Raw genomic sequence first — 27405 nt, 5'->3', positions numbered from 1 at the left:
TTACAAAGATTATTGTTGAAGTGATATATGTTTGTATGATTTCCTGCTTGTAGGAACATGCAGGAAAGTAAATAAAGAAATTAATGGAAATCAGTGGAAAAAGATTCCTATATGGTCTTCTATACTACTACTAATATTACCCTCCACAGCTCTTCAACTGTGTGTGCAGAAATGCCTCCCGTGTCATTAAGACTTGTTCCTGATTTACAGGTTTGGGACTATGAATCGGACATGTAGATAACAAATCACATAATATGGCTGTGTGAGGTCAGCACATATGTATAAACATGGTGATAACTGACACTAAAAACACTGCAGGATGTGGAGGTTCTGAGTTTGCATTTATTGAATTGTAGGCAATGAAAATTATATTTTCCTGTCCAAACTCTGGTGTCTTTTTTTTTTACATTATCCAACATGAAAACATACTTTATTTATAAAACTTACAGTTTATTTAATATGAATTCAATTCAGGTCTAATCTGTGTCTTTACACAAACAAAACAGCACTTATTTTTTCTTCACTTGTGCGTAGAGATCCTCTGGGCTGTCAGCAGTCTGTCCTAAGCTGTTTGTTGTGTTTGACACTTTGATCTGTGCATACAGCACATCCTGCTGCTGTCCACTGTCCTGCTTTGAGGCCGAGGATGCTTCAGGTCTCCGCTTCGAGAAGTCGATCTCTCCATAATGGATGTCTTCTTCTTCTGCTTTTCTTGCTTGCTCTTCAACAACCAGCTCTTCATCTGTTTGACTCTGTAAAAAATTAATTAAATCAGGAAGTGATCTGAGGTGAACCTTCAGCTGGATTCTTATTGAATAATGACAGACTCATCTCAGATTAATTGACTGGACTTTTGGACAAAGTCAGGATGTAAACTAGAGTACAGACACTGTGTCAGGTTGACTACACAGCCAATGTGAGCAGATGTAAAACGTGCAGAACACACAGTGCAGTGCTGTACAGGAAGGTCAGTATGTTCTCACCTGAGTCTGTTGTGCAGTTGAATGTGTCGACTTTAAACGCCTGGAAGACATCAGATCAGTTATACTGTGTTTCAGGTTCAATATACAGTGTGCAAGTAAAGTGTCAAGATATTACAGATATTATTGCATGTGAGTGAACTCAGTCAAGACTGCTGCTTTAATTTGTGATACTCACCAAACACAGACCACCAGACAGATGAGAACAAGGATCCCAAAGATTCCTCCAAGAATTGCTGCCCATTGTACAGAGCTATCTCCTCCTAATAAAAAAAAACAACAATTCCAGTGAGAAGATGAGCGATAAATGTGTAACTACTGTATACTGATGTAGCCATTGCAGAAGTTCAGGTTTTCATTCTTACCCTCAATATAAAGATGGATCTCTGGTGATATTCCATTACCAAGATCATTTGTGGCCACACAGTAATAAATGCCTCCATCTGTCACATTAAAGCTGTAATAGTCTCTGTCAAACACTTTGATGGGTCCATCTTTGCTGGTCTTGAACCAGGTGAAGCTGCTGACGGGAGGATTGGCTCTGCTGGAGCAGGTCAGGTTCACCCAGCTACCTGCTGACACCAGATCCGATGGACTGATGGACACTGAGGTGTCCTTGGGAGCATCTGGAGAAAATGTGACAAAAAGGCTAGAACATTAGAGATAACTGAGAAAAGACAGTCTTCATGAGACAGTCTTCATGAGCTGACAGGATCCAATAACAAACACTGAGTACGTTCACATCCGAAAAAGACAATATTCCTACTAAGCTGTTTACATGGCGAATGAAAAGGAACCAATCATCAGTACTCCTGTTTACAGGCAGCCATGCATACTCTGATTAACATGCCCTAACATATCCTTTATCACGTCAAAATTTGTAGCTGAAGCACCTTGTCATGCGCTTGGGATTTTTTCACAGTTTTCGAACAGTGGTGGAATTGTTGACCCATGCAAGCTCAGCCTCCCTCTTTTCCTTCCTTCAGCCGCCTTCTTGAAAAGGATGGTGTTGCAATATTTGTGCATATAAAAACCTGCTGGTATCCAAGTCTTTGGTGAAGTTTAAAAGTAGGTGTGTTTTTTTCTTCAGACCAAAAATATGGGCCTGCATCTCTACACCAGCCTTCAAACTGTAGGTAAGTTGGTTTGTTTACAACACATCTGTGACAACGCACAGAGCTGACTGTAAATAGGTAAGAGGCTGAATGTTGCAAACTGCAGTATAAACCCCAGTTGAGATGCATATTTCAAATGTGCTGAATACATGTCCACAAATGCTAATAAAACCTGAATAATACCAAACTATCACACATCTTACTCAGACAATGCTAAACTCGCCTAATTCAGAATATATTAAAGGAATACGCTGTTTACATGACCCGTATCAAATTGAGAATATTGTCAAACAACAGTGGAATACTAGCATGTAAACATAGCCACTGGTTGTCTTACATGAAACATTGAGAGTCTTTCTCTCCTCTGCTGTCTTGAAGTTTCCTCCATCCACAGGATATGTGGCAGAACAGGTGATGGTGACTCCATCATGTTTGTCTGACAGAGTGATGGTCTCCTGGATTTTAGTTGTGAGGGTTTGATCTGTGTTTTCCTCTATTGTGTTGTGAGGGTCTTGTGTGAGATTCCAGGTGAGTTTAGGAGGGGAGTGTGGACAGGGAGTGGAAGCTGAGCAGGTTATAGTGACAGACTCCTTCTCCTTCAGATCACGTGGGACTTCAATGCTGGGCTTCTGAGGAGAATCTGTGTTTTCAAATCAAACACAGATTTTACACTGAAAAACACAGTCATAATTCTAAGAGTCTACAGACATGCTTGTAGCTCTGTAAGGCCAAACTTTGAGCAAAATGCTAACGGTACGATGCTAACATGCCACAATGATACTTGTAACATGCTGATATACCAGGCATAATATATACCACATTTACCATCTTTACTATATACCTGTACTCTCCTACATTAGCTAAATTTTGTACTTTTAACTCCACTACATTAACACAGCTAGTACGCTACTCTAGAGATTAAGATTTTACATCATATAATGAGACACTTTTTTGCCAAATAAAAAAGCAATCTGTTTGGGGCTCCTTATCATGTTTTTGAAGCTTATGAATTATTAGCAGTTTCAGTAAAGAGACATTTCCCCTCTCAACTTCTAACATGGTTTCATTTCAATAACTGTTTAAAGAAAAACTCTCCAGTATTTCACAATAAAGTAAAAGTGAGAGAGAAGTGGAATATGAACAGTTTTTAAAGCAGAGCTTTGTCTTGTCTTCTTTCCTATTCGATTAGTTACTTCACAACCCCTTACATTTATCTTGTGACTCCTTGGAGTGTAAAAAGTAGACATGTAGATTTTATTCTTACTGATGGAAAATAGTCTGGACAACTCAACACATGGGACTTCCTCTTTTTAAGTACTGAATGCTAAATTCAGGATGTACAGACAACTTTCTGATGGTAATATTATTAGTGGTGCAGGGGAAAAATCGCACATTGATAGCCAGGAAGTGTGTGTATTTACATTTTTGTCAGACATTCAAACTGACAACTCTGATCACTGGCTGGTTTCTGCAACATTTATCCACCACAGATGTTATTAATAACCATGCTGTAGGTGTTGACTTTCACATTGCAGGTTTAGTTAAGGTGTTTTCACTTTTTTTCCTAAACAATAACATTATAAACTGAAAAACAACTCTCTTACCTTTAACTGTTATTTGAAGAGGATCACAAGAAGCTGTTGCCCTGAATGACGTGCTCTCAATTCGGAAGAAGTATGTGTCTGTGTAATTTGTGATTAAACTGGAATATAAAGTGGTGCAGTTTCTCAAACTCAAGTTTCCAGTAATATGTATTGGGTTGATATTATTTGCCTTGCTGCCATTAAAAATCACATTGTTTGGATTGTTGGCAAAATCAAGGTTATTTTTAATCCACACTCCGAAGGTTGTTTTGGTGATGTCGAATTCCGTCCCCGATTCAGCGCTGTAGTTACATGGGATTTGCAGACAAGATCCATTCAGTGCTTCCATGTTCTTTGGTGCAGTAATGAATAGGGCTGGATCAGCAGGACAGTCAGCCAAAGCACCTGTAAAACCAGACTCATGATTAACAGCTGTGGCGAACATATGCAAAAATAATATGCAAAAAAAAAAAAAAACAACATGAAGAGAGAAACAAAATATACTACAGCAGGAATGTTTTTGCATTATGGTCTTTTTTTTCACTGTACAGTTTTTGTAATGATTTACATCAATAATCCCCTCAAGCCTGACCCCAGTGATGACCAAACCCTCCTATACCAACCAAAAGATCCCCAGACAACTAATTCAGTATTACCACAGCGACAAAGGAACTCAGGTGGAAAATACAAATCTTAAAATTCATATTAATTTGGGGGGGAAATGTGTGCTTTGTTTTTAAGTTCAAACAGTAAATAATTCAAGTAGCCTGTCTAAATAAAAGTGACTGAACAAACAGCTCACCTGAAACAAAGAAGACACTCAGTAACATGTTGGCTGTCACCATTTTCACACTCTGGACTGTAATGACACTCATCACCTGGATTTGCAAACACAATAATGTAGTAACTTTTAATGAAGCATTGAATACACTCTCTGTGTTAACTAGTCACAAGTCTGCAAGCTGCAAATGAGCACGACTCTCTGGCTTAGATAGGAATAAAACCAGTAAATACGGTTGTCTCACCAAAGAAGTCCACGCCAATAAGAGGAGGACAAGTAGATCCTTTGGTTGGTGCTTTCAAAGTGAAAATATTTAAATTCATGAAATTCAACAGTTCAAGAAACCAACTTCCCCTTTTAGCTGTTGTAATTCTAAAGCAAGTTGACTTCTTATGATTTAAGAACACAGAGCAAGTACAAGTTTCCAACTCAGAGAAGTACAACAGTTCTTACCTTTACTGCTCATATCATGTACCTGCTGTATAATCTGTATATACCACATTAATAACAATAACAATAACTATGATGACAGTAATGATAACAAATGAACTCATAAATGTCATGTTCGCATGTAACTACCACAGTATTGTTGCTGACTTGTGCTTGTGCACTGTGGATCACACTGATCTCTATTGCTGTTGTTCTACATCACTGGACTGATGAAAGAACTGCAGCTGCTTTCATTTGTGTTATTATTACTCATCATGTGTTGTTGTAAAATATGTTTTTATAAAGACAACACTGTGCTGGAAGTCACATTATTAACCTGCACATAACGCAAATGATGAAATATGTGTGTTCCAAGGTCACGCTTTGGACCTCCTCATCATCTCAAATATCTATTAACAACCTTTTAAAAAACATTTTTACACACAGAAAGAAACACCAGCAGACAAAGGGTAAGAATTAGTCAATTTTACTTTTGTGCCAAACATGAGCCCAATCTTACACAGATTATTGTTGAAGTGATAGCTGTTTGTATGATTTCCTGCTTGTTGGAACATGCAGGAAAGTAAATAAAGAAATTAATGGAAATCAGTGGAAAAAGATTCCCATAGGGTCTTCTATACTACTACTAATATTACCCTCCACAGCTCTTCAACTGTGTGTGCAGTAATGCCTCCCGTGTCATTAAGACTTGTTCCTGATTTACAGCTTTGGGACTATGAATCGGACATGTAGATAACAAATCACATAATATGGCTGTGTGAGGTCAGCATATGTACAAACATGGTGATAACTGACACTAAAAACACTGCAGGATGTGGAGGTTCTGAGTTTGCATTTATTGAATTGTAGGCAATGAAAATGATATTTTCCTGTCCAAACTCTGGTGTCTTTTTTTTTTACATTATCCAACATGAAAACATACTTTATTTATAAAACTTACAGTTTATTTAATATGAATTCAATTCAGGTCTAATCTGTGTCTTTACACAAACAAAACAGCACTTATTTTTTCTTCACTTGTGCGTAGAGATCCTCTGGGCTGTCAGCAGTCTGTCCTAAGCTGTTTGTTGTGTTTGACACTTTGATCTGTGCATACAGCACATCCTGCTGCTGTCCACTGTCCTGCTTTGAGGCCGAGGATGCTTCAAGTCTCCGCTTCGAGAAGTCGATCTCTCCATAATGGATGTCTTCTTCTTCTTCTGCTTTTCTTGCTTGCTCTTCAACAACCAGCTCTTCATCTGTTTGACTCTGTAAAAAATTAATTAAATCAGGAAGTGATCTGAGGTGAACCTTCAGCTGGATTCTTATTGAATAATGACAGACTCATCTCAGATTAATTGACTGGACTTTTGGACAAAGTCAGGATGTAAACTAGAGTACAGACACTGTGTCAGGTTGACTACACAGCCAATGTGAGCAGATGTAAAACGTGCAGAACACACAGTGCAGTGCTGTACAGGAAGGTCAGTATGTTCTCACCTGAGTCTGTTGTGCAGTTGAATGTGTTGACTTTAAACGCCTGGAAGACATCAGATCAGTTATACTGTGTTTCAGGTTCAATATACAGTGTGCAAGTAAAGTGTCAAGATATTACAGATATTATTGCATGTGAGTGAACTCAGTCAAGACTGCTGCTTTAATTTGTGATACTCACCAAACACAGACCACCAGACAGATGAGAACAAGGATCCCAAAGATTCCTCCAAGAATTGCTGCCCATTGTACAGAGCTATCTCCTCCTAATAAAAAAAAACAACAATTCCAGTGAGAAGATGAGCGATAAATGTGTAACTACTGTATACTGATGTAGCCATTGCAGAAGTTCAGGTTTTCATTCTTACCCTCAATATAAAGATGGATCTCTGGTGATATTCCATTACCAAGATCATTTGTGGCCACACAGTAATAAATGCCTCCATCTGTCACATTAAAGCTGTAATAGTCTCTGTCAAACACTTTGATGGGTCCATCTTTGCTGGTCTTGAACCAGGTGAAGCTGCTGACGGGAGGATTGGCTCTGCTGGAGCAGGTCAGGTTCACCCAGCTACCTGCTGACACCAGATCCGATGGACTGATGGACACTGAGGTGTCCTTGGGAGCATCTGGAGAAAATGTGACAAAAAGGCTAGAACATTAGAGATAACTGAGAAAAGACAGTCTTCATGAGACAGTCTTCATGAGCTGACAGGATCCAATAACAAACACTGAGTACGTTCACATCCGAAAAAGACAATATTCCTACTAAGCTGTTTACATGGCGAATGAAAAGGAACCAATCATCAGTACTCCTGTTTACAGGCAGCCATGCATACTCTGATTAACATGCCCTAACATATCCTTTATCACGTCAAAATTTGTAGCTGAAGCACCTTGTCATGCGCTTGGGATTTTTTCACAGTTTTCGAACAGTGGTGGAATTGTTGACCCATGCAAGCTCAGCCTCCCTCTTTTCCTTCCTTCAGCCGCCTTCTTGAAAAGGATGGTGTTGCAATATTTGTGCATATAAAAACCTGCTGGTATCCAAGTCTTTGGTGAAGTTTAAAAGTAGGTGTGTTTTTTTCTTCAGACCAAAAATATGGGCCTGCATCTCTACACCAGCCTTCAAACTGTAGGTAAGTTGGTTTGTTTACAACACATCTGTGACAACGCACAGAGCTGACTGTAAATAGGTAAGAGGCTGAATGTTGCAAACTGCAGTATAAACCCCAGTTGAGATGCATATTTCAAATGTGCTGAATACATGTCCACAAATGCTAATAAAACCTGAATAATACCAAACTATCACACATCTTACTCAGACAATGCTAAACTCGCCTAATTCAGAATATATTAAAGGAATACGCTGTTTACATGACCCGTATCAAATTGAGAATATTGTCAAACAACAGTGGAATACTAGCATGTAAACATAGCCACTGGTTGTCTTACATGAAACATTGAGAGTCTTTCTCTCCTCTGCTGTCTTGAAGTTTCCTCCATCCACAGGATATGTGGCAGAACAGGTGATGGTGACTCCATCATGTTTGTCTGACAGAGTGATGGTCTCCTGGATTTTAGTTGTGAGGGTTTGATCTGTGTTTTCCTCTATTGTGTTGTGAGGGTCTTGTGTGAGATTCCAGGTGAGTTTAGGAGGGGAGTGTGGACAGGGAGTGGAAGCTGAGCAGGTTATAGTGACAGACTCCTTCTCCTTCAGATCACGTGGGACTTCAATGCTGGGCTTCTGAGGAGAATCTGTGTTTTCAAATCAAACACAGATTTTACACTGAAAAACACAGTCATAATTCTAAGAGTCTACAGACATGCTTGTAGCTCTGTAAGGCCAGACTTTGAGCAAAATGCTAACGGTACGATGCTAACATGCCACAATGATACTTGTAACATGCTGATATACCAGGCATAATATATACCACATTTACCATCTTTACTATATACCTGTACTCTCCTACATTAGCTAAATTTTGTACTTTTAACTCCACTACATTAACACAGCTAGTACGCTACTCTAGAGATTAAGATTTTACATCATATAATGAGACACTTTTTTGCCAAATAAAAAAGCAATCTGTTTGGGGCTCCTTATCATGTTTTTGAAGCTTATGAATTATTAGCAGTTTCAGTAAAGAGACATTTCCCCTCTCAACTTCTAACATGGTTTCATTTCAATAACTGTTTAAAGAAAAACTCTCCAGTATTTCACAATAAAGTAAAAGTGAGAGAGAAGTGGAATATGAACAGTTTTTAAAGCAGAGCTTTGTCTTGTCTTCTTTCCTATTCGATTAGTTACTTCACAACCCCTTACATTTATCTTGTGACTCCTTGGAGTGTAAAAAGTAGACATGTAGATTTTGTTCTTACTGATGGAAAATAGTCTGAACAACTCAACACATGGGACTTCCTCTTTTTAAGTACTGAATGCTAAATTCAGGATGTACAGACAACATTCTGATGGTAATATTATTAGTGGTGCAGGGGAAAAATCCCACATTGATAGCCAGGAAGTGTGTGTATTTACATTTTTGTCAGACATTCAAACTGACAACTCTGATCACTGGCTGGTTTCTGCAACATTTATCCACCACAGATGTTATTAATAACCATGCTGTAGGTGTTGACTTTCACATTGCAGGTTTAGTTAAGGTGTTTTCACTTTTTTTCCTAAACAATAACATTATAAACTGAAAAACAACTCTCTTACCTTTAACTGTTATTTGAAGAGGATCACAAGAAGCTGTTGCCCTGAATGACGTGCTCTCAATTCGGAAGAAGTATGTGTCTGTGTAATTTGTGATTAAACTGGAATATAAAGTGGTGCAGTTTCTCAAACTCAAGTTTCCAGTAATATGTATTGGGTTGATATTATTTGCCTTGCTGCCATTAAAAATCACATTGTTTGGATTGTTGGCAAAATCAAGGTTATTTTTAATCCACACTCCGAAGGTTGTTTTGGTGATGTCGAATCCCGTCCCCGATTCAGCGCTGTAGTTACATGGAATTTGCAGACAAGATCCATTCAGTGCTTCCATGTTCTTTGGTGCAGTAATGAATAGGGCTGGATCAGCAGGACAGTCAGCCAAAGCACCTGTAAAACCAGACTCATGATTAACAGCTGTGGCGAACATATGCAAAAATAATATGCAAAAAAAAAAAAAAATCAACATGAAGAGAGAAACAAAATATACTACAGCAGGAATGTTTTTGCATTATGGTCTTTTTTTTCACTGTACAGTTTTTGTAATGATTTACATCAATAATCCCCTCAAGCCTGACCCCAGTGATGACCAAACCCTCCTATACCAACCAAAAGATCCCCAGACAACTAATTCAGTATTACCACAGCGACAAAGGAACTCAGGTGGAAAATACAAATCTTAAAATTCATATTAATTTGGGGGGAAAATGTGTGCTTTGTTTTTAAGTTCAAACAGTAAATAATTCAAGTAGCCTGTCTAAATAAAAGTGACTGAACAAACAGCTCACCTGAAACAAAGAAGACTCTCAGTAACATGTTGGCTGTCACCATTTTCACACTCTGGACTGTAATGACACTCATCACCTGGATTTGCAAACACAATAATGTAGTAACTTTTAATGAAGCATTGAATACACTCTCTGTGTTAACTAGTCACAAGTCTGCAAGCTGCAAATGAGCACGACTCTCTGGCTTAGATAGGAATAAAACCAGTAAATACGGTTGTCTCACCAAAGAAGTCCACGCCAATAAGAGGAGGACAAGTAGATCCTTTGGTTGGCGCTTTCAAAGTGAAAATATTTAAATTCATGAAATTCAACAGTTCAAGAAACCAACTTCCCCTTTTAGCTGTTGTAATTCTAAAGCAAGTTGACGTCTTATGATTTAAGAACACAGAGCAAGTACAAGTTTCCAACTCAGAGAAGTACAACAGTTCTTACCTTTACTGCTCATATCATGTACATGCTGTATAATCTGTATATACCACATTAATAACAATAACAATAACTATGATGACAGTAATGATAACAAATGAACACATAAATGTCATGTTCGCATGTAACTACCACAGTATTGTTGCTGACTTGTGCTTGTGCACTGTGGATCACACTGATCTCGATTGCTGTTCTACATCACTGGACTGATGAGAGAGCTGCAGCTGCTTTCATTTGTGCTATTATTACTCATCATGTGTTGTTGTAAAATATGTTTTTATAAAGACAACACTGTGCTGGAAGTCACATTATTAACCTGCACATAACGCAAATGATGAAATATGTGTGTTCCAAGGTCACGCTTTGGACCTCCTCATCATCTCAAATATCTATTAACAACCTTTTAAAAAACATTTTTACACACAGAAAGAAACACCAGCAGACAAAGGGTAAGAATTAGTCAATTTTACTTTTGTGCCAAACATGAGCCCAATCTTACACAGATTATTGTTGAAGTGATTGCTGTTTGTATGATTTCCTGTTTGTTGGAACATGCAGGAAAGTAAATAAAGAAATTAATGGAAATCAGTGGAAAAAGATTCCCATATGGTCTTCTATACTACTACTAATATTACCCTCCACAGCTCTTCAACTGTGTGTGCAGAAATGCCTCCCGTGTCATTAAGACTTGTTCCTGATTTACAGCTTTGGGACTATGAATCGGACATGTAGATAACAAATCACATAATATGGCTGTGTGAGGTCAGCACATATGTATAAACATGGTGATAACTGATGCTAAAAACACTGCAGGATGTGGAGGTTCTGAGTTTGCATTTATTGAATTGTAAGCAATGAAAATTACATTTTCCTGTCCAAACTCTGGTGTCTTTTTTTACATTATCCAACATAAAAAAATATATTGTATGTATAAAACCAACAGTTTATTTAATATGAATTCACAAACAAAACAGCACTTATTTTTTCTTCACTTGAGCGTAGAGATTCTCTGGGCCATCAGCGGTCGGTGTTAAGGTATTTGCTGGCTCAGACACATTGACCTGTGCATACAGTGTGTCCTGTTGCCCTTCACTGTCATAAACAGAGGCCGCAGACGGTTTGGATCTCTGCTGGGAGAAGTCAATCTCTCCATAATGGATGTCTTCTTCTTCTTTGTCCTCTGGTTGTCTTGCTGGCTCTGCAACAGCCATTTCTACACCTGTTTGACTCTGCAAAACATTGAAATTTATTTGGAGTTGTGATCTAGTTGTGACAGAGCAATAAAACATTTTATATTTGCATAAATATTTTGTCATTAAAGAGCTCAGAATGTAGTTTTCTACTCTTGTGTAATTTTTACAGTTTTACAATCTTGGGTTGCTAACAGGATATTTTGTTACACTTGTGTTTCTTCCTCTTTGTCACAAAGATCCTCTAACAGATTGTACATTTAGTGTTCAGTTCGGATGCTTCCACATACCTACAGCAGACAGTCACTCTGGACATGTGCAAAACATTTAGAGGGCAGTACTATAAAAAAAAAGTTTAGTATATTCCCACCTGACTCTGTTGTTGAGTTGAATGTGTTGACTTCAACCGCCTCCAACACACAAGACTGCTGTAAAATAAATAATCAATTTAAATCTGGATTAGTTTCTACATTGACTGTAGAGAATCTGCTCTTTGAGACATTGGTGTATAGGTGTGACACCTGACAGATCACTTAATCATCTGTGTCTTCATCTTGAATGTAGCTAAGCTAAAACTTTTAGCTTGCTTAATTTGTGATACTCACCAAACCCAGAGCACCAGGCAGATGAGTACGATGATCCCAATGATTCCTCCAAGAATTAGCTTCCATTGTAGAGATCTATCAGGTGGTTCTGCTACAAGAAACAAACTAACTGTCAGTGACCACTAAAAGAAGACGTGAAACAAAACTGATGGAGCTGTTGCACAAGATGTTTGTAAAGTGGATTCAGTACAGTTCAGTATTTACCTTTAACAGTCAGATGAATCTCTGATGATGTTTCATTACCAAGATAATTTGTGGCTACACAGTAATAAACTCCTCCATCTGTCACATTAAAGCTGTAAAAGTCTCCTTCAGACACTTTGATGGGTCCATCATTGCTGGTCTTGAACCAGGTGAAGCTGCTGACGGGAGGCTTGGCTCTGCTGGAGCAGGTCAGGTTCACCCAGCTACCTGCTGACACCAAACCTGATGGACTGATGGACACTGAGGTGTCCTTGGGAGCATCTGAGGAAAATGTGAAATAAACGTTATTCAACAGAGTCAGTCGACATCACATGAATCATCATGTGCTGACAGAATCCAATAACAAACACTGGTTGTCTTACATGAAACATTGAGAGTCATTTCTTCCTCTGCTGTCTTATAGTTTCCTCCATCCACAGGATATGTGGCAGAACAGGTGATGGTGACTCCATCATGTTTATCTGACAGAGTGATGGTCTCCTGGATTTTAGTTGTGAGGGTTTGATCTGTGTTCTCCTCTATTGTGTTGTGAGGGTCTTGTGTGAGATTCCAGGTGAGTTTAGGAGGGGAGTGTGGACAGGGAATGAAAGCTGAGCAGTTTATAGTGACAGACTCCTTCTCCTTCAGATAACCTGAGATCTCAATTCTGGGGCTCGGAGGAGAATCTGTGGTTAAAAAAAAAAAAAACAATCAGAGACTGCTCCTCATTTTCTTTTCTTGACTGATAAAAAAAATCTCTCTTACCTCTAACTGTTATTTGAAGAGGGTCACAAGCAGCTGTTGCCTTGTAGTCACTGTTCTCAAATCTGAAGTAGTATGTGTCTGTGTAATTTATGATTAGATTAGAAAATAAAGTGGTGCAGTTTCTCTCACTCAGGTTTTCAGTGATATTCATTGGATAGATATTAACTGTCTTACTACTGTCGAAAATTACATTGCCTTTATGTCTGTGATTATGGTGGTTTTTAATCCAAATTCCAACAACTTCTGTACTGACAATATTTTGCTCTTGTACAGGACTAAAGTTACATGGGATTTGCAGACAAGATCCACTCAGTGCTTCCATCTTCTGTGGTGCAGTAATGAAGAGGTGTGATATGTAAGGACAACCAGACAAAGCACCTGTGAAATCAACTCATGATTAATATAAGATGGTACAAATCACTATGAGTAAACAGGCAATTATAAATGTAAGGAGCAGGATGTAGTTTTGCCTGCATAATTTTTGTAGAAATCAAGATGTGAAATTATCTCTATCTGCACTGAACAAACAGCTCACCTGAAAGAAAGAGGATATGGAGCAACATGTTGAATGTTGCAATGCTCACAGACAGAGCTGCCATCACCTACAAACACAATCATGCAGTTATGTTTTAAATACAAGCTATTACTGTACAAAGAATGTGAGTCCTCATAACAAAATCTCTACTTAGAGTGCAACCATTTACACCAGAAACTTGCATTTTACAACCAGGATTTAGAGAGTTATAAACAGAGTTAAGTTAACAACAGTTAACAGACGTGCTTTCTAAATAAAACCACAGCAATAAATTGCTGCTAAATCAAACTCTCACTCCCCATGACGTTAAACAAATGATCAAAGTTCATGGAGAACAACAAAGCAATATGATCGTCCAAAAGCAAAATCCTTAAAAAAATAAAGAAATAAAAGTCTTACCAAACAAGCCCATATGAGAAAGAGAGTAGCAATAAGGTCCTTCGGTGGCTGATTTTAAAGTGAATGTCAGTTTGTGAAATTGAGCTGGGGTGCAAATAACTAACTTCCCCATCTGGAGGCTGTAATATAAAACTTCCTGTGCTTCATGATGACTACAGAGTGAGTCCAGCTGGTCTTGCAGTAAATTTGTTAAATATCATTGAAGCTGAGTGACTTACAGTTAAAGGGCCAGTGTGTAATATTTGGCATGGTTTATTGTCAATCTGAATCTGAATCTGAATATTCTACCCATTAATATGTTTATACAAATGTATGATCGCTATAAAATAAAATTCATTTGGTTTTTTGTAGCCTTATAATTATGCTTTTATATATATATACAGTACAGGCCAAAAGTTTGGACACACCTTCTCATTCAATGCGTTTTCTTTATTTTCATGACTATTTACATTGTAGATTCTCACTGAAGGCATCAAAACTATGAATGAACACATGTGGAGTTATGTACTTAACAAAAAAAGGTGAAATAACTGAAAACATGTTTTATATTCTAGTTTCTTCAAAATAGCCACCCTTTGCTCTGATTACTGCTTTGCACGCTCTTGGCATTCTCTCGATGAGCTTCAAGAGGTAGTCACCTGAAATGGTTTTCCAACAGTCTTGAAGGAGTTCCCAGAGGTGTTTAGCACTTGTTGGCCCCTTTGCCTTCACTCTGCGGTCCAGCTCACCCCAAACCATCTCGATTGGGTTCAGGTCCGGTGACTGTGGAGGCCAGGTCATCTGCCGCAGCACTCCATCACTCTCCTTCTTGGTCAAATAGCCCTTACACAGCCTGGAGGTGTGTTTGGGGTCATTGTCCTGTTGAAAAATAAATGATCGTCCAACTAAACGCAAACCGGATGGGATGGCATGTCGCTGCAGGATGCTGTGGTAGCCATGCTGGTTCAGTGTGCCTTCAATTTTGAATAAATCCCCAACAGTGTCACCAGCAAAACACCCCCACACCATCACACCTCCTCCTCCATGCTTCACAGTGGGAACCAGGCATGTGGAATCCATCCGTTCACCTTTTCTGCGTCTCACAAAGACACGGCGGTTGGAACCAAAGATCTCAAATTTGGACTCATCAGACCAAAGCACAGATTTCCACTGGTCTAATGACCATTCCTTGTGTTTCTTGGCCCAAACAAATCTCTTCTGCTTGTTGCCTCTCCTTAGCAGTGGTTTCCTAGCAGCTATTTAACCATGAAGGCCTGATTCGTGCAGTCTCCTCTTAACAGTTGTTCTAGAGATGGGTCTGCTGCTAGAACTCTGTGTGGCATTCATCTGGTCTCTGACCTGAGCTGCTGTTAACTTGCCATTTCTGAGGCTGGTGACTCGGATGAACTTATCCTCAGAAGCAGAGGTGACTCTTGGTCTTCCTTTCCTGGGTCGGTCCTCATGTGTGCCAGTTTTGTTGTAGCGCTTGATGGTTTTTGCAACTCCACTTGGGGACACATTTAAAGTTTTTGCAATTTTCCGGACTGACTGACCTTCATTTCTTAAAGTAATGATGGCCACTGGTTTTTCTTTAGTTAGCTGATTGGTTCTTGCCATAATATGAATTTTAACAGTTGTCCAATAGGGCTGTCGGCTGTGTATTAACCTGACTTCTGCACAACACAACTGATGGTCCCAACCCCATTGATAAAGCAAGAAATTCCACTAATTAACCCTGATAAGGCACACCTGTGAAGTGGAAACCATTTCAGGTGACTACCTCTTGAAGCTCATGGAGAGAATGCCAAGAGTGTGCAAAGCAGTAATCAGAGCAAAGGGTGGCTATTTTGAAGAAACTAGAATATAAAACATGTTTTCAGTTATTTCACCTTTTTTTGTTAAGTACATAACTCCACATGTGTTCATTCATAGTTTTGATGCCTTCAGTGAGAATCTACAATGTAAATAGTCATGAAAATAAAGAAAACGCATTGAATGAGGAGGTGTGTCCAAACTTTTGGCCTGTACTGTATATATATCAAGGGCCTTGCTTTAGAGAGGTCGCCATCTTGTACCGCCAGTATATAGTATAAAGTATAAAGTATATAGTATACTTTAGTTATAAAGTTTGCAAATGGACCACACTTACCACGCAACAGGAGAGAATGAACCTGAACCGTCATCTGCGAGGAAAAGAAGACGCAACTTCACTCCTTGTGATGCACTCTCTGCGGCGCTTTTCCTCCTGATGATATATCTCCCCAACGATGGTAGCAGTAGCACCGAATCCCATTCTGTGCATTCAGCCCCTCTTCTCGCCCGCTCAGCATCAAACACATGGAGTTCCTCATCTGTATGCTCCGGCTCAAACAGGTATGGCTCTGGGTCTGTGTCCGCTACAAGAAACTCTTCAAAGTCGCGTTCAAAGTCGTCCGTTGCAGCTACTATAGTCTGGAGATATTGCTAGGCTAAATAAACAGCTGAGCTCTGTTTACCGGCTACGCTGTCAGTCAGTGTGCGGGCTGGAGATTGGTGGAGCAGAGAGGGGAGGGGGGTCCCCACTCGGAATGGTAAACGAGTATGTGTGTATGAAGTGTGTGTGTTACGCTAGAAGAGTCAGAGTTTGGAATGGAGTGGAGTGTTACCGGAGTTTCTGGAGTGCTCAAATAAACAGGCCTTTTTCCCGAACGCTCCTCTGGTCTCCTGCTCGTGAGGGATTTATTACAATATCGTAACATGGTTTAGATTTCTAAATAAACATTCACCTCGTCGCTAGATAGACCTACTCCTGAAAAAGTCATGCGCAAGGCTTTTTGTTCCTACGAGGCCGCCGTCATTTACCCGACGGGAGGGGTGAGCGAGTGAGCCCTGCAATCTAGAATTTGACCACTGATGTCACTGTTTTCAACCCATTTTACACACTGGGCCTTTAATATCAGACCAACACAGGAAGTTTTCACGTTTAGCATCATATCCTATATACTATGCCTTTGTATTGTAAATCACAAAAAAGAATTGATTTGAGTACATGAAAATTATCATCATACATAATAATCAAAACAGGAACACACGACAAAAAAAAAAAAAAAAAAAAAAAAGAAGAAACATTTTTTATTAGGAAAAGATTAGATTAAAAGTCAAGGTCAGCAGAGTTCATTATTGGGCTCTCTCCCCTCCATTCATGACATTTACACAAAACACTGCACAAACAGGACCTCCGAGATCATTAATGACCCCTCCCATGGACTTTTCACCTTGCTGCCATCTGGAAAACAGTGAAGAGTATGATAATAAATACATACATATAATCTAAATTAAAGGTCTGAGAGTTTTTTGACACAAAAGACTTATTTCTCTCAAAGTCTGGTCAGAAATTTGTAAAATCCATCTTTGTGAGCACTTCTCCTTATATAATAAGATAAGATACGATATGATACGATACAGATAAGCTACAGCAGCAAAGGGAAAGTGCAAACAGGAAGCATCACTAGACAAGAATAAAATCCAAAGCAATATATAAGTACGTAAAATAATTTAACTGTACAAAAACAAGAGCAGTAATATAAGCAAACTCTATAAAAACACAAAGCAATATAAAAAGGAAGCATAAAAAAGAATCAAAATATAATATGAAGTTATTAGTTTAACAATATTGATATTGCACCTGAGTGATTGATCATAAGAAGTAAAGTTTGCACCTGTGGAAGTCCATCACCAGTTCTTTGTTTTTGCCTGCATTACAGTGCCACTGGCACCATCCCACAAAGCCCTGGATCAGTTCTTTGTATTCCCTGTCATCCTCGTCAGATCGTCAGAGAACTTTTGGAAGTTGGCTGAGTTGTTTGTGAAGTCTGCAGTGTAGAGAGTGAAAAGGAAGGGAGCCAGAACTCTTCCCTGCTGAGCCCCTGTGCTACAGAGAGCTGTGTCCGACTCACAGTCTCGTATCCATACTGTGGTCAGTTGGTGAGGTAGTCCAGATAGTAGTGAGATACCACAGATAATACACAGAATCAGTCGCTGTCTGGTATGAGCACCATTTGCTTCATGCAGTGTGACACATCTTCTTATTGTGTTGATCGGTTGATGAATGTGGCCTGTAGAGTATTGGTCCACTCCTCTTCAGTGGCTGTGTGAAGTTGCTGGATATTGGCAGGAAATGGAACACGCTGTTTTACTCTCCCATCCATAGCATCCCAAACATGTTCAGTGGGTTACATGTCTGGTGAGAATGCAGGCCATGCAAGAACTGGGATGTTTCCAGCCTTCAGGAATTGTGTATTGTGTACATATTCCTGCAACATGGGTGTATCATCATGCTTTTTCATGAGGTAATGGGGGCATATTAATGACATGACAGTGGGTCTCAGGATCTCATCACTGTATCTGTGCATTTAAACTTCCATCAATAAAATGAACCTGTGTTTGTTGTCTGTAGCTTATGCCAGCCCATACCATAACCCCACCGCCACCATGGGGCACTCTGTTGGCACACAACATTGACAATCGACTGCACGAGGCCTATCTGCCATCTGCACGCTACAGTGTTAGCCACAATTCATCTGTGAAGAGAACACCTCCAAATTGCCAGATGTCATCAACAGTGAGCAGTTGCCCACTCAAGACGGTTATGATGACAAAGCATTGTCACGTCTAGACTAATGGTGAGGACAGTGAGCTTGCAAATGAGCTTCCCTGTTATGGTTTCTAACGGTTTCTGCAGAAATCCTTTAGTTGTGCAAATCAACTGTTGCATCAGCTGTCTGGGTGGCTGGTCTCAGATGATCTTGCAGGTGAAAAAGCTGGGTGTGGAGGTCCTGAGCTGGTGTGGCTACTTGTGGTCTGCAGTTGTGAGGCCGTTTGGATGTATTGTGAAATTCAATTCAAACAACATTAGAGATGGCTTATGGTAGTGAAATAAACTTATTTTCAGTTAACAGGCAACAGCTGTGGTGGACATTACTGAAGTCAACATGCCAATGGCACATTTTGTAAAAAACTAATGACATCTGTGGCAGTGACTACAGAAACCTTCCGCTCACTTTCAAAGCCCTCCACAACTTTGCCCCCACCTATCTCTCTGACCCTCTCCAGGAGTTCCCTTCTCTCACTCCCTGTGCTCTTCCTCTGCTGGTCTTGTGACCATTCCCACCTCACACCTCAGCACCATGGGTGCCAGGGCTTTCAGCTTCTCTGCCCCCAGGCTCTGGAACTCCCTACATGCACACATTCGACAGTCCAACAGCATTACATCCCATCTCAAAACCCACTTGATCTAACTGGCCTATGCACTTTAATATTGACTGTTTTCTGGTTAAATAAAAGTTAAATTAAATTAAAAAAAACTGCCCTGAAGATTGCACTGAGGCAAATAAAATCAAACAACTACAATAATACAAAAGAAACCCTGCATATAAAACTGCATAATTTAAAGTGACCTTCTGTGACCATCCCAAGGCACACCGTTGTAGTGATGATGCTGTTTGATCAGTATCTTGATATGCCACATTAATGGATCATCTTGGAAAAGTCTTAAGTCCTAATGTCTTATCTCTATTTTATCTTAATGTTTCTGTTTAAAACAAATAAAACAAATATCAGTCCACATATAATCAGCAGCAAACACTAACCCTAACCCATATTTAGGAATCATACCCAAAGTGCCTCGTTAGCTGATGCAACTCTTCTGTCTGATCAGGGTGACAATTCTTGGTGGTTCCTCAGAATACACAGGTCTGTGAACTATGAATGGACAATGGGGATTAGCAGGAGTTAATGCAAGGAAGTGTTGTGAAAGTGGGTTAAAAAAAAAGATGAATGCATACAGTTCCACACATAGGAGTGTGCTGCCACATTACATAATGGTACAGTTACAATTAAACCTGGAAATAGCACACTTCCAACTTCCCTTCATTAAAATCTGCTTATCAAACTGGTTTGGCTGCCCACTGCTACAGTGACAAGGTGCATCATTTATTTTTAGATTTTATCTGTTTCTGACCACAGCCTCACACAACAAAAGATCCCTGTGTAGAAAGAGGAAGTACACTCCTTTACTCCTTCACTACTTGTAAAACTACTGACACTACTTCAAACACATTACAATCATAATAATGTAACTCATATTGCATACTTGCACCACAGTTTGATAGTTTAAAGGGTGCAAAATCCAGATTATACAGATTGCAAAAAAAAAAAGTTGGAATGATAAATTATTTCAGTTACCAAACATATATAATGACAACAATTCACAGGCACTGCTGTCATGATACCCAATCACGTAGTACAATTACTTTCAGTCTCTTCACCATTGTTTTAAAGCCATAATTTCCACTGAATTCCAACTCTTTTATTAATTATCAAAAGACCTTTACAGAAAACACCTGTAGAAATACACCCAGTGACTCAGTTACTCGTCATAACTTCTGAGAAAGTAAGAATAGGGAGGCAACATGAACTCAACTAAATAAGAGAAGGCAAATGTTTACAGTTTTATGTCTTATTTTATTGGTCATCACCTTATTTAAATAAGAAATGTCACAGTTTGTATGTACAGTATAAATTGCTGCTATAATCCTTCCTGAGCTTGATCAAAAAAAAAAAAGAAAGAGGTCAGAAGCGAAATAACTATTCCTCTTTCGTTTTTAATTTATTGTCATTAAGTGGAGGGATTTTAATATTTACAAATATATTTGATCAAAAATGCAATCTGTTGCATGCCAAGTCTTTTATTAGTGTGCAAAAAACAAAACAAAAACAACAACATTCACATACAGAAAAAAAAGACTGTACTTCATCATGTTACATGTGTGGTAAACAGGAAATTTGAAATCTGTAACATTAACATAAACATTAAAAATGTCACACTTCAAATTTTTTTGCAATGAACTGCAGGTTGCACAGAAAACATGTTCTAATAATAATTATAATAATATTACATTTCTTGATAAAAAAAAAAAACCCAAACATGTCCATACATTCACTCTTTCTTCACTTGAGCGTAGAGATCCTCTGGGATGTTTGCTGGCTCGGACACTTTGACTTGTGCATACAGTGTGTCCTGCTGCTGTTCACTGTCCTGATTGGCCGAAGATGGTTTAGATCCCTGCTGCGAGAAGTCGATCTCTCCATAATGGATGTCTTCTTCTTTTTCTTTTTGTTCTTCTGTTTTTCTTGCTGGCTCCACAGCAGCCATTTCTTCACCTGTTTGATTCTGTAAAAACATTAAAATAGTTGTCAGTAGCTGGATTTGGAGTTGTGATCCAGTCGTGAAACAGCATGTTATATTGTGTCACTATAGAGCTCAGAATGTATTTTTCGCCTCTTGCGTGACATGCACAGTTTTACAATCTTGGGTTGCTAACAGGATATTTGGTTACATTTGTTTTGTGTCTTCCCCTTTTGTCTCACGAAGGTTCTCTAAAAGCAGATTGTGTATTGAGTGTTCAAGTCCAGATACTTTCATATACCTACAGTACACAGTCACTGTAGACACGTGCAAAATATCTAGAGGGCAGTACTGTAAAAAAAAAAAAAAAAGTTTAGTATATTCCCACCTGACTCTGTTGTTGAGTTGAATGTGTTGACTTCACCCGCCTCGAACACACAAGAGTGCTGTAAAATAAATCATCACTTTAAATCTGGATTAGTTTCTACATTGAATGTCGAAAATCTGCTCTTTGAGACATTGGTGTATAGGTGTGACAACTGACAGATCACTTAATCATCTGTGTCTTCATCTTGAATGTAGCTAAGCTAAAACTTTTAGCTTGCTTAATTTGTGATACTCACCAAACCCAGAGCACCAGGCAGATGAGTACGATGATCCCAATGATTCCTCCAAGAATTAGCTTCCATTGTAGAGATCTATCAGGTGGTTCTGCTACAAGAAACAAACTAACTGTCAGTGACCACTAAAAGAAGACGTGAAACAAAACTGATGGAGCTGTTGCACAAGATGTTTGTAAAGTGGATTCAGTACAGTTCAGTATTTACCTTTAACAGTCAGATGAATCTCTGATGATGTTTCATTACCAAGATAATTTGTGGCTACACAGTAATAAACTCCTCCATCTGTCACATTAAAGCTGTAAAAGTCTCCTTCAGACACTTTGATGGGTCCATCATTGCTGGTCTTGAACCAGGTGAAGCTGCTGACGGGAGGCTTGGCTCTGCTGGAGCAGGTCAGGTTCACCCAGCTACCTGCTGACACCAAACCTGATGGACTGATGGACACTGAGGTGTTCTTGGGAGCATCTGAGGAAAATGTGAAATAAACGTTATTCAACAGAGTCAGTCGACATCACATGAATCATCATGTGCTGACAGAATCCAATAACAAACACTGGTTGTCTTACATGAAACATTGAGAGTCATTTCTTCCTCTGCTGTCTTATAGTTTCCTCCATCCACAGGATATGTGGCAGAACAGGTGACGGTGACTCCATCATGTTTGTCTGACAGAGTGATGGTCTCCTGGATTTTAGTTGTGAAGGTTTGATTTGTGTTCTCCTCTGTTGTGTTGTGAGGGTGTTGTTGGAGATTCCAGGTGAGTTTAGGAGGGGAGTGTGGACAGGGAGTGGAAGCTGAGCAGGTTATAGTGACAGACACATTCTCCTTCAGATAACCTGAGATCTCAATTCTGGGGCTCGGAGGAGAATCTGTGGTTAAAAAAAAAAGAATCAGAGACTGCTCCTCATTTTCTTGTCTTGACTAATAAAAGAAACTCTCTTACCTCTAACTGTTATTTGAAGAGGGTCACAAGCAGCTGTTGCGCTGTATTCACTGTTCTCCATTCTGAAGTAGTATGTGTTTGTGTAATTTATGATTAAACTAGAAAATAAAGTGGTGCAGTTTCTCTCACTCAGGTTTCCAGTGATATTCATTGGATAGATATTAACTGTCTTACTACTGTCAAAAATCACATTCTTTGGAATTCTGCGGTTAGGAACACTTTTAATCCACTTTCCAACATTTTGTGTGCCATCCTTATGTAAGTTATCATTTGTAATGTAACATGGGATTTGCAGACAAGATCCACTCAGTGCCTCCATCTTCTGTGGTACAGTAATGAAAGGGTATGTCCCTTCAGGACAAGCAGCCAAAGCACCTGTGAAATCAGACTCATGATTAATACAAGATGACAGAAATCTCTCTGAATAGACAAATATACATCAACAGTATGATGCTGCATGTAGTTTTTCAAAATTATCTCTATCTGCACTGAACAAACAGCTCACCTGAAAGAAAGAGGATATGGAGCAACATGTTGAATGTTGCAATGCTCACAGACAGAGCTGCCATCACCTACAAACACAATCATGCAGCTACTTTAAAGACGTGAGCTATTACTGTGTAAAGAATGTGCGTCTCTCTAATTAGAGTGCACACATTTAGACCAGATACGTGCACTATACAACCAGGATTCAGTGTGTTGTAAATATTGATATCTATCAACAACTTCAGAAGTAAATTCTAAAAAAAGCAGCAGTAAAATGCTGCTAAAGCGAACTCTTACCCATACAGCTTCTGCTAAACAAAATAATCAAATTAAATATTAGATCATGTTTTCTGTGAAGTTCACAAAGAGCAACAAAATAATATGACTGTCCTGGAGAAAAAAGCTAAGAAGCAAAATAAGTGAAAAAATTATCGTCTTACCAAACAAGCTCAAATCAAAAAGAGAGCATCAATGAGATCCTTCAGTAGGTGAGTTCAAATTGAATATCATTTTGTGAATGTCTGCTTAAGGGCAAAAAAAAAGAGAAGAAAAAACAACTTCCCTGTTGAGTGGTTTTAAATTAAAACTTCCTGTGTTTCATGACTGCAGAATAAGTCCAGCTGGTTTTGTTGTACATTTGCTAAATATCATCTGAGCTAAGTGACTTACAGTAAATGTTACAGCAATACCGGAAGTTCTCACATTTACCGCTCACATGCCATGTGCGTGCCTGTGCCTATGCTGCTTCTATGTGTGGAGTATGTCATATGCTATAAATCACAAAAAAACGAATGAACTGATCTGAGCAAATGAAAATTATGTACTTCAGGTATTGCAAACAATAAAGGAAAACACTGTCAACATCTGTCCCGCTTGCTCTCCAGGCAGAAGCATTTCATCTTAAGAAAAGATTAGATTAAACTACACTATAATTCACTGCTGAACACACGTTCTACAAAAAAATCTTCACTGCTTTTATCTGTGAACAGTAAACACAACCCTCAAACCCTTATCAAATACTCCAAGATCTTTTTTTCACAGAAAAAAAAGTGGTTTCGTCACGCACTGTGTACAACAGACAATTATGACCAAACCTGTAACTATCTGACATGATCTCCCATTGTTGCAGCTTCCTCCCAAATTACTTAAGCCCTATGTTTACTATTCTGCTTCTTCTTTACTGACTCTTTAATGTCATGTTCAAAAGTAGTACAGTAAGTGAGTCCAGCATTCTGAAAAACAACAACAACACTGGGCAGCTACCTTTATGATAAAGATTTGGAGACTGGATTATAGCAAAACTAAAAAGGAGAATAACTAGAAACAGACTCAGACATGGGGCACTGTGGTCAAATTATTAACTGTCAACTAACCTGATTAACCATCAAAGAACAATTGGATCACTGTAAAATGTGCAGTGGACCTCGTCCTGCGGTTTTAGGCAAGATATCGAAAAAGCTTGAGCAGTTCAGTGACAACAAAACCGTAAACTCTGCCACTATGTGACCAAGAGTGCGCCCTAGTGGTTAAATGTTGTACGACAGGTTGGTCTCATTTTACAACACTGCAACAACAACTGATGTCATGTCTGACACCTTCCATAAGTCTGGTCAAAGTGTCTTTCATGAAGAGGCTGAACCCTCAGTGTGGGTCTGTGCCATTTATTACAACCACAGAATTAACAATGCAAACGCAGGAAAATTTAAAAAAAGCAGAGGAAACCAACATGCAGCACACGGTGCTAAAAAGAGCCTGCTGATAGGTGACATGAGGTAGCTGAACTGTCTCTCATATGAAGATTAATACAAACACCACACATGACTTCATCTAGTCTAATGTTTATTATTGTTCAGTTCAGATCCATTTTTAAAGTGTTTTGAGTATTATGAGTTTAACACAGAAAAACTTCAACAACCCCATTAGCTGTCACCAGTTTGTGGTCAGTTATTGTGCTAAATTCTGATTGGTGCACGAAAGTACATGGTATCACCCTTTACCAACTGAGCTCCGTCCACTACATACTTAAAAAACAACAACTTCAAACACATAACGATTATAATAATGCAACTTATTTGGCTTGCTTGTACCAGAGTTTGATAGTTTGTAGGCTGTAAAATAGAAGAGGTAGTACTTTAATTTTACACCAGATGAAAAAAGTTAAATGGTAAATTATTCAAGTTACGTATCCCATAAATAAATAAAGATAATAATTCACTGCTGTCATGATAACTATAGTGTATAATACAGTTACTTTTTACCATTTTTTCAGCCATCATTTCAGCTACATTTCAACTCAGTTGTAACTTATTATATTCCAGTTAGTTTATGTTGTAAATCAGCTAGATAGCACTTGACCTTTACACAGAAAGCCTGTGGAAACACAACCAATACTCAGATCATATCTTTGGAGAACGGAAGAAGAGGGAGGCAACATGAGCTCAACCAAATGAGATAATGGAAATATTTTACCATTTTACACCCTGTTTTATTTGTCATCATCCTATTTCTAAAAAGAAATGTCACAGTTTGTATGCAGTGGTCATGTCTGCTTGTCCTTCCTGAGCTTTATTTAAAAAAAAAAATCTGTCAGAAGTCAAGTAATTGTTCCTCTCTTTTTTTCTTGTGATTAAATGGTATAATTTTTGTAATTTTACACACAATATGTAAAAGCTGAGTCAAAAAAAAAATTCATCTGTGGGTTAGTTGTAAACTTAACACATATCCATGTATGATAAATAAATGTGATGCATGTTAGATGAGCAAATATGATATGTGTGGCAAACAGGAATTTTGAATCTAGAAACACCACAAGTACTGATAAAAAAAACATACAAACTGTCACTGTCTTAATATAATGCAAAGAACTTTAGTAATAAAATAATAATAATTGTTTAATAAAAAAATACACCCATACATTTATTTTCTCTTCACTTGAGCATAGAGATCCTCTCGGTCGTCAGCAGTCTGTGCGAACCTCTTGGACACATTGACCTGTGCATACAGCGTATCCTGCTGCTGTCCACTGTCTTGCACAGAAGTCGAGGACGGTTCAGGTCTCCTCTTGGAGAAGTCGATCTCTCCGTAATGGATGTCCTCTGTTTCTGTTGATCTGGCTGATTCTTGAACAGCCGACTGCTCAGCTGTTAGACTCTGTGAAAAGCACAAAAAGGGAGAAATGTTGTACTTCTTTCAGTTCACATAATTTTTCAGGCTCCCACTGCTAAAATAAAAGATAATCATCAAAATGATCAGTCTTTGTTGGACAGGGGTCCGTTTCACAAAACAGGTTCAACAAACTCTGGGTCAAATCCTGAACTCTGAGTTGATCTACTCTGAGATAGGAAACTCTGAGTTTCCGGTTCCAGAACAGCTGATTTGAATCAGTTTAATCAACTCGGAGTAGTTTCACCTGGAGTTAAGCGCGTGCACCTCAACTATAAAAAGCCAGCATCAATGGAGCCCCGATTCGACGAGTCATCATGGCAACGGGGACGGGGAGGGCTGCGTTTTTCACCCCACTAGAATTAGAAATCTTAATGCGCTCATACGGCGAGTTTGCACACGTTTTCAAAAAGAAGTGCAACACCGCTGCAGCTGCAAAAGAGAGGGAGACGGCGTGGGAGAATGCATAAGTTTAAATGTAGTCCTTTGCAATCACAATAATATTACAGGGGAAAACTGCTTGAATGGTAGCCTATTAATTTATTTCATTTAAGTGCAATCCCGCGGGGGAGAAGCGCACTTGGCAGCAGTTTAGGATGAAATATAAAAACATTGTTCAAACAGGTAAGACCTCGGCATAATCTCATGGGGGTACCTCATTTTGATCATGTTTTACATTGTAAAGTAAATATTAAGTGGCTGTTTGACTGTGCAGTTGTTGTATCCCCAACATAATGCTGTTTTCACACACATAAATGTCTTCTCATCTATATCATGTTCTGTTAAATAATTAAGCCTATTTAAACTAACACAAACTTCTACTCAGCCAACAGAAAGAAGGCAGATGCCCATAAAACGAGCACACTTTTCTGACCGCCCCGCATAAAGTTGCCTTACTCAAGTGCTCAGCATCTCCGACATTGTACAAAAAACTTCCATTTGCAAAGAAACACAGCGCATTTTTATAAAGTCTATGAGCGCAACACACAATATCTGCTGGGATGTGAGAGCATGACTACGATTGGTAATGTTGCAAATGTAAGGACGGATTAGGTTGT

At 38.9% G+C, this 27405-nt stretch overlaps 3 protein-coding genes across 3 annotated transcripts in view; all 3 read right to left on the bottom strand.

The window, feature by feature from the left end:
• Positions 1-391: 391 nt before the first annotated feature.
• Positions 392-10341, bottom strand: LOC117250987 (B-cell receptor CD22-like). Its single transcript, XM_033616936.2, has 11 exons — positions 10319-10341; positions 10110-10160; positions 9887-9962; positions 9105-9488; positions 7838-8140; positions 6751-7011; positions 2433-2735; positions 1346-1606; positions 1159-1243; positions 984-1023; positions 392-752 (listed from the first exon to the last, which is right to left on the bottom strand). The coding sequence occupies exons 3-11, from the start codon at positions 9957-9959 to the stop codon at positions 510-512; spliced, it is 1953 nt and encodes a 650-aa protein (XP_033472827.2). The 5' UTR covers positions 9960-9962; positions 10110-10160; positions 10319-10341; the 3' UTR covers positions 392-509.
• Positions 10342-11129: 788 nt separating this feature from the next.
• The window catches only part of LOC117264519 (uncharacterized), a 33737-nt gene continuing 17461 nt past the window's right edge, over positions 11130-27405 (bottom strand). Inside the window, exons 18-25 of the mRNA XM_078162605.1 lie at positions 26105-26335; positions 23205-23271; positions 22700-23074; positions 22323-22625; positions 21961-22221; positions 21757-21847; positions 21522-21579; positions 11130-11541 (exon numbers count right to left, since the gene is read on the bottom strand). Of these exons, the coding sequence (XP_078018731.1) occupies positions 11290-11541; positions 21522-21579; positions 21757-21847; positions 21961-22221; positions 22323-22625; positions 22700-23074; positions 23205-23271; positions 26105-26335 (1638 nt within the window). The 3' untranslated portion in view covers positions 11130-11289. The remainder of the gene's footprint in view (positions 11542-21521; positions 21580-21756; positions 21848-21960; positions 22222-22322; positions 22626-22699; positions 23075-23204; positions 23272-26104; positions 26336-27405) is intronic.
• LOC117264933 (sialoadhesin-like) lies at positions 12301-14164 on the bottom strand. Its single transcript, XM_033639263.2, has 5 exons — positions 13990-14164; positions 13591-13657; positions 13056-13433; positions 12674-12976; positions 12301-12572 (listed from the first exon to the last, which is right to left on the bottom strand). The coding sequence occupies exons 2-5, from the start codon at positions 13652-13654 to the stop codon at positions 12301-12303; spliced, it is 1017 nt and encodes a 338-aa protein (XP_033495154.2). The 5' UTR covers positions 13655-13657; positions 13990-14164.

This window comes from Epinephelus lanceolatus, chromosome 20 (genome assembly GCF_041903045.1).
Source record: "Epinephelus lanceolatus isolate andai-2023 chromosome 20, ASM4190304v1, whole genome shotgun sequence".
NCBI classification, from domain to species: Eukaryota; Metazoa; Chordata; class Actinopteri; order Perciformes; family Serranidae; genus Epinephelus; species Epinephelus lanceolatus.
The sequence above is the reverse complement of the archived record's forward strand: the minus strand, read 5'-3'. Positions and strand labels throughout refer to the sequence as shown.

What these genes read in the sequence shown, in the direction of transcription:
- LOC117250987 (XM_033616936.2), bottom strand. Translation starts at nt 9,959, where the DNA reads ATGAGTGTCATTACAGTCCAGAGTGTGAAAATGGTGACAGCCAACATG. An exon ending in GAGAGTCTTCTTTGTTTCAG is followed by an intron (nt 9,489 to 9,886) that starts GTGAGCTGTTTG and finishes CTGGTTTTACAG; the next exon opens with GTGCTTTGGCTGACTGTCCT. An exon ending in GATCCATCTTTATATTGAGG is followed by an intron (nt 2,736 to 6,750) that starts GTAAGAATGAAA and finishes TTGAAAACACAG; the next exon opens with ATTCTCCTCAGAAGCCCAGC.
- LOC117264933 (XM_033639263.2), bottom strand. Translation starts at nt 13,654, where the DNA reads ATGGCAGCTCTGTCTGTGAGCATTGCAACATTCAACATGTTGCTCCAT. An exon ending in CCATATCCTCTTTCTTTCAG is followed by an intron (nt 13,434 to 13,590) that starts GTGAGCTGTTTG and finishes TTGATTTCACAG; the next exon opens with GTGCTTTGTCTGGTTGTCCT. An exon ending in TCTTCAAATAACAGTTAGAG is followed by an intron (nt 12,977 to 13,055) that starts GTAAGAGAGATT and finishes TTTTAACCACAG; the next exon opens with ATTCTCCTCCGAGCCCCAGA.